The sequence below is a fragment of the Saccoglossus kowalevskii genome, chromosome 12 (assembly GCF_978046115.1).
Source record: "Saccoglossus kowalevskii chromosome 12, keSacKowa6.1, whole genome shotgun sequence".
NCBI classification, from domain to species: domain Eukaryota; kingdom Metazoa; phylum Hemichordata; class Enteropneusta; family Harrimaniidae; genus Saccoglossus; species Saccoglossus kowalevskii.
The window spans coordinates 15,198,220-15,206,254 of record NC_140652.1 but is presented as its reverse complement, the minus strand read 5'-3'; the positions used below and the strand labels follow the sequence as shown (position 1 = coordinate 15,206,254).

At 37.3% G+C, this 8,035-nt stretch overlaps 1 protein-coding gene across 1 annotated transcript; it reads left to right on the top strand.

The window, feature by feature from the left end:
* Nucleotides 1-1,229: 1,229 nt before the first annotated feature.
* On the top strand, nucleotides 1,230-3,549 carry LOC146735558 (uncharacterized). The gene is made up of 5 exons (XM_085505918.1): nucleotides 1,230-1,243; nucleotides 1,418-1,583; nucleotides 2,562-2,741; nucleotides 2,857-2,967; nucleotides 3,373-3,549. The coding sequence occupies exons 1-5, from the start codon at nucleotides 1,230-1,232 to the stop codon at nucleotides 3,547-3,549; spliced, it is 648 nt and encodes a 215-aa protein (XP_085362044.1).
* Nucleotides 3,550-8,035: the final 4,486 nt, after the last annotated feature.

Here is an 8,035-nt window from a genome sequence, read left to right as displayed (position 1 = left end):
TTTATCTGTAAAGTGAAAAACGTATTTTTTACTGTAAATGGGACTTTTTATTTTTATTTCTATATCCTGTAACCTGTAACATTTAACTCCCTTGCCCCCTCTTTCTAGTTATTGCATTGGACAAGATTAATTGATCAGATCACGAAAACCTGTCAGATGTTCTATGTATTACAGAAAGCTTGTTTGCTCGAATGTTTGTAGGGTTTGGATGTTATTTTCAAAAAGGAGGTGGCGCAAACTAAAGCCAGATTTTGACAAGTGAATCCAGTGAAAATACACCGCATCACAAGTGAAAATAATGTATATACCTCACATTTTCTGGGTGGGGCCATGCGATTGTAACCATTCTGTTCGTTAATTTATTAACCGCTTTCATTTCTTTAATATGCAGCATTGTAATTGTTGTAACATGATCCCCTTCTTTGAATGTGTATTACCGCCGACATCAAAGAATAAACTTGCTTTCAAAAGACATCGATCATCGGCATCGGCATCCGGAGTTTTGGTTCATACGATTCGCATATCATTAAAACATTTTAATGTGCTTATCATCAGTGAAAATACTGGTCCTTCACGTGCGCTATCTCTATTTTCGAGTAGTAATTCTGATACCATTGCCTCTTGTCTGTAAAAGAGAAGGCCGATATAATAAAAAAAAAAATTCATTATGAATACCAAAATCACAGAATGTTGAAGGATAATTATTATAAGTGTCACACCTTCAACCCATGCTCTAAAGAAGATCTTAATTCGATTTTGGTTTGGCACTAGGCAACCAACAATACCCAGAGAAAACGTTTTATTTCAGTTCTATTGGCCGATCATGCATACCAAATTCAAGACATACTGTCAATCACGTGATGTCTGCAAACACACCTTAGTCGAGTATGAAATGTTCTCTGAAATCCTGTCTTGTCAGACATCCCATGTTATTGTGTGCATATTCCTGGTGCAACTAAAATTTCCCTAAACTACGTTTTGCATATAAGTTGTTATGCATTATGGTGCTACAGTACCCTATTGCGTTATATTAGCCCACATATTAGGTGAATGGCAAAGCAACGTACATATGTGTATGTTTAACTGACCATATCTATGTAGTTATGCCAGTGTCTTTATGTAATTAACCCCTACTTAATCCTAGATTATTTGGAATGTATGACATATTTATTCATATTTCAATCAATATCATACCTACAAAAATGTTTGTGCGTCACCCATTGTGCAAAATGTCATTGGTCAAGTAAGGCTATATTTGAGTTGATTATTTTGTATTTGACATACTAACTCACTTATTTTGTATCAGGCTGTGTATAAAATTAGCAAAATGTGTATCGTTCTTATGAGAATTTGTTCGTTTATTTTCCCTGCAAATTCAATTATATTGAAATATTTGAATTGATTTATACACATGCAGATCTGACGTATTCCAATCTACCAGAGAATCGTTTCGTTATCACCCAACCATTGAAAGTGAAATTCTATTGGCTGAGTTTAAGAACGCTAATAAATCGCTGTTCAATGACATGACAGATCTGTTCAAGCGTTCATTGAAGCCGTTGGCGTTAGCCCTAAACGTTGATGTAAGTTGATAATGTCTCTGATAATTGATATGGAATCAACTAGCTTATTCAATCTATTTATGGTTTAATTGAATCTTGGGTGACTAAAGTAACAAAGGTTCATGATTATACATACTTCATATGAAAAAATCTGATTAATTTTTTTTAATAATCCTTGCTGTGCACGTTTTTAGCTTAGGAGTTAAATGAAAAGTACTGGAAAATCAATTTTTAGGCTCATTTAGTTTATCTTTTTGGACTGAGCAGACCTCAAAACCTGATATTACATGAAATAACATAAATAATCAATCAAGTTTTTATGCGTGACTATTGTTCCTTTCCGGAAACCAACAGAATATTTGCTATTATACTTAACTAAGGAGCTCGGCATAAAACACAAAGTGTACTGGTAGGATTTAGATTGAGGATTGGAAGAGTTGTAGGCAGAAATTGTCATATTATTGTAAACAACGACACGCTATGGTCGCGTGCCGCATTCGTTGGAGATGATTGCTTGATGTTAATTATTTCACACCACGAGCACCTTCTACGTGACCAACTGCTTACTAGTAATGAGTAAAAAGTATTCATTTGCTGCCTGGAAGACCCTCTATAGCGTACACAAAAGTAACTATTTAATAACAAAAAATAATAATACACTGTGTCATACAAAATAATAGCATGACGTGGTGTTAACAGAAGCGACAAAAGAAACACGTTGCTTGTCATAAAACTGTCAATTTAACAAAAGTTGTAAAATGGTCGTGACGATACGCCTAGTAATTCAGTATATATTATTTATGTACAACATATTATTTTTAATGCGAATACTAACTGTAGTGTATCTGTGATAAAGCATAAAACTGGGGTTCATAACACATACTCGGGTTGTTGACAAATTTTAATTAGAATCAGTTTCATGTGCTTTAGTTATAGTTCTACGAAATTATGGTGAGTAAAACAATTGAATGTCATCAAAAAACATTTTCTCATTAAAAGAAAAGGATCTTACTGAGAAATTCAAAGACCGTGGGAAAATCTGAGAATCACACCCAATTGTTGCATAATTGGTATCCAACATCAGACAAGAAAGATGATAATGATCCTGTGAACTTAGGGGTTCACTATGATTCCGGTATGATCACATTTCTCGTTACCTCAGATGAGCCAGGTTTGCAGGTATGGAGTGAATGTACACATCTATTAAAACTTTAAACACTTTTAGTTTTCAAAATTGACGTAATTTTCAAATATACATAGTGAATTACAAACTTTTAATTTTTTACATCACAAGTTCCAAGATAAATCCGGTGAGTGGGTGGATGTGCCACCTACAAAAGACGGTATAATAATGATAATTGGAAAGCAAATGGAAATGTGGTCAGAGGATAGATTGAAAGCCGCGGTAAGTAAACATTGTGTTCAGAGGTCATGTATTTATAATTTCGGTTATAGTTCGTATACTATACCGCTATTTCAAATGAAAGACATCCGCTATATAATATCAAAGGAACTATTTGTTTGTTTGGTTGAGCGTTGACTATAGAAGTATTGGTAGTAAGTAGTCATAGTAAGTATTCAGAGGGATACAAATGAAAAGGGTGTCCTATGCTTATCTTCATTAACCCGATTTGTGAAAATGGATATAGAATACTTTAAGTTGCAAGTATGAATCGTATATTATATTATATATAATAAATTGTTAACAATTTGTATATCTCCAGGTGATTTTACAAAAGTAATATTGTATTGTAAAGTATAATACATGTTCAAAGTAGTCAATGTTTTTTTTTTTAAATTAATTTGACAGATACACCGCGTGGTTCTACCTGCAAACCAACCGACCCACCGTCAGTCATGTGGCTTCTTCGTTTATGCTGACAGTAATGAGATCATACAAGGTATCTATGGAGGTGACAAGTACACGCCTTTTTGCAGTACCCAACTCCGCCTAGACGTAGCAAAGGCACGCTACAAAATCGCGTAAAAATTCATTGCGCTGTATAACAATCACTGGCTGGTGGTGTATTGATTACAAAACAAATAATTGCTATAGTGGAGATCGGTTTTCGGTTTTAATGACCCAAAGATACAATTATTGGCCAAGGTTCAGCAATGCAATGCAATGCAATGCAATGCAATGCAATGCAATGCAATGCAATGCAATGCAATGCAATGCAATGCAATGCAATGCAATGCAATGCAATGCAATGCAATGCAATGCAATGCAATGCAATGCAATGCAATGCAATGCAATGCAATGCAATGCAATGCAATGCAATGCAATGCAATGCAATGCAATGCAATGCAATGCAATGCAATGCAATGCAATGCAATGCAATGCAATGCAATGCAATGCAATGCAATGCAATGCAATGCAATGCAATGCAATGCAATGCAATGCAATGCAATGCAATGCAATGCAATGCAATGCAATGCAATGCAATGCAATGCAATGCAATGCAATGCAATGCAATGCAATGCAATGCAATGCAATGCAATGCAATGCAATGCAATGCAATGCAATGCAATGCAATGCAATGCAATGCAATGCAATGCAATGCAATGCAATGCAATGCAATGCAATGCAATGCAATGCAATGCAATGCAATGCAATGCAATGCAATGCAATGCAATGCAATGCAATGCAATGCAATGCAATGCAATGCAATGCAATGCAATGCAATGCAATGCAATGCAATGCAATGCAATGCAATGCAATGCAATGCAATGCAATGCAATGCAATGCAATGCAATGCAATGCAATGCAATGCAATGCAATGCAATGCAATGCAATGCAATGCAATGCAATGCAATGCAATGCAATGCAATGCAATGCAATGCAATGCAATGCAATGCAATGCAATGCAATGCAATGCAATGCAATGCAATGCAATGCAATGCAATGCAATGCAATGCAATGCAATGCAATGCAATGCAATGCAATGCAATGCAATGCAATGCAATGCAATGCAATGCAATGCAATGCAATGCAATGCAATGCAATGCAATGCAATGCAATGCAATGCAATGCAATGCAATGCAATGCAATGCAATGCAATGCAATGCAATGCAATGCAATGCAATGCAATGCAATGCAATGCAATGCAATGCAATGCAATGCAATGCAATGCAATGCAATGCAATGCAATGCAATGCAATGCAATGCAATGCAATGCAATGCAATGCAATGCAATGCAATGCAATGCAATGCAATGCAATGCAATGCAATGCAATGCAATGCAATGCAATGCAATGCAATGCAATGCAATGCAATGCAATGCAATGCAATGCAATGCAATGCAATGCAATGCAATGCAATGCAATGCAATGCAATGCAATGCAATGCAATGCAATGCAATGCAATGCAATGCAATGCAATGCAATGCAATGCAATGCAATGCAATGCAATGCAATGCAATGCAATGCAATGCAATGCAATGCAATGCAATGCAATGCAATGCAATGCAATGCAATGCAATGCAATGCAATGCAATGCAATGCAATGCAATGCAATGCAATGCAATGCAATGCAATGCAATGCAATGCAATGCAATGCAATGCAATGCAATGCAATGCAATGCAATGCAATGCAATGCAATGCAATGCAATGCAATGCAATGCAATGCAATGCAATGCAATGCAATGCAATGCAATGCAATGCAATGCAATGCAATGCAATGCAATGCAATGCAATGCAATGCAATGCAATGCAATGCAATGCAATGCAATGCAATGCAATGCAATGCAATGCAATGCAATGCAATGCAATGCAATGCAATGCAATGCAATGCAATGCAATGCAATGCAATGCAATGCAATGCAATGCAATGCAATGCAATGCAATGCAATGCAATGCAATGCAATGCAATGCAATGCAATGCAATGCAATGCAATGCAATGCAATGCAATGCAATGCAATGCAATGCAATGCAATGCAATGCAATGCAATGCAATGCAATGCAATGCAATGCAATGCAATGCAATGCAATGCAATGCAATGCAATGCAATGCAATGCAATGCAATGCAATGCAATGCAATGCAATGCAATGCAATGCAATGCAATGCAATGCAATGCAATGCAATGCAATGCAATGCAATGCAATGCAATGCAATGCAATGCAATGCAATGCAATGCAATGCAATGCAATGCAATGCAATGCAATGCAATGCAATGCAATGCAATGCAATGCAATGCAATGCAATGCAATGCAATGCAATGCAATGCAATGCAATGCAATGCAATGCAATGCAATGCAATGCAATGCAATGCAATGCAATGCAATGCAATGCAATGCAATGCAATGCAATGCAATGCAATGCAATGCAATGCAATGCAATGCAATGCAATGCAATGCAATGCAATGCAATGCAATGCAATGCAATGCAATGCAATGCAATGCAATGCAATGCAATGCAATGCAATGCAATGCAATGCAATGCAATGCAATGCAATGCAATGCAATGCAATGCAATGCAATGCAATGCAATGCAATGCAATGCAATGCAATGCAATGCAATGCAATGCAATGCAATGCAATGCAATGCAATGCAATGCAATGCAATGCAATGCAATGCAATGCAATGCAATGCAATGCAATGCAATGCAATGCAATGCAATGCAATGCAATGCAATGCAATGCAATGCAATGCAATGCAATGCAATGCAATGCAATGCAATGCAATGCAATGCAATGCAATGCAATGCAATGCAATGCAATGCAATGCAATGCAATGCAATGCAATGCAATGCAATGCAATGCAATGCAATGCAATGCAATGCAATGCAATGCAATGCAATGCAATGCAATGCAATGCAATGCAATGCAATGCAATGCAATGCAATGCAATGCAATGCAATGCAATGCAATGCAATGCAATGCAATGCAATGCAATGCAATGCAATGCAATGCAATGCAATGCAATGCAATGCAATGCAATGCAATGCAATGCAATGCAATGCAATGCAATGCAATGCAATGCAATGCAATGCAATGCAATGCAATGCAATGCAATGCAATGCAATGCAATGCAATGCAATGCAATGCAATGCAATGCAATGCAATGCAATGCAATGCAATGCAATGCAATGCAATGCAATGCAATGCAATGCAATGCAATGCAATGCAATGCAATGCAATGCAATGCAATGCAATGCAATGCAATGCAATGCAATGCAATGCAATGCAATGCAATGCAATGCAATGCAATGCAATGCAATGCAATGCAATGCAATGCAATGCAATGCAATGCAATGCAATGCAATGCAATGCAATGCAATGCAATGCAATGCAATGCAATGCAATGCAATGCAATGCAATGCAATGCAATGCAATGCAATGCAATGCAATGCAATGCAATGCAATGCAATGCAATGCAATGCAATGCAATGCAATGCAATGCAATGCAATGCAATGCAATGCAATGCAATGCAATGCAATGCAATGCAATGCAATGCAATGCAATGCAATGCAATGCAATGCAATGCAATGCAATGCAATGCAATGCAATGCAATGCAATGCAATGCAATGCAATGCAATGCAATGCAATGCAATGCAATGCAATGCAATGCAATGCAATGCAATGCAATGCAATGCAATGCAATGCAATGCAATGCAATGCAATGCAATGCAATGCAATGCAATGCAATGCAATGCAATGCAATGCAATGCAATGCAATGCAATGCAATGCAATGCAATGCAATGCAATGCAATGCAATGCAATGCAATGCAATGCAATGCAATGCAATGCAATGCAATGCAATGCAATGCAATGCAATGCAATGCAATGCAATGCAATGCAATGCAATGCAATGCAATGCAATGCAATGCAATGCAATGCAATGCAATGCAATGCAATGCAATCCAATCCAATCCAATCCAATCCAATGCAATGCAATGCAATCCAATCCAATGCAATCCAATCCAATGCAATGCAATGCAATGCAATGCAATGCAATGCAATGCAATCCAATGCAATCCAATGCAATCCAATGCAATCCAATGCAATCCAATGCAATGCAATGCAATCCAATGCAATGCAATGCAATGCAATGCAATGCAATGCAATGCAATGCAATGCAATGCAATGCAATGCAATGCAATGCAATGCAATGCAATGCAATGCAATGCAATGCAATGCAATGCAATGCAATGCAATGCAATGCAATGCAATGCAATGCAATGCAATGCAATGCAATGCAATGCAATGCAATGCAATGCAATGCAATGCAATGCAATGCAATGCAATGCAATGCAATGCAATGCAATGCAATGCAATGCAATGCAATGCAATGCAATGCAATGCAATGCAATGCAATGCAATGCAATGCAATGCAATGCAATGCAATGCAATGCAATGCAATGCAATGCAATGCAATGCAATGCAATGCAATGCAATGCAATGCAATGCAATGCAATGCAATGCAATGCAATGCAATGCAATGCAATGCAATGCAATGCAATGCAATG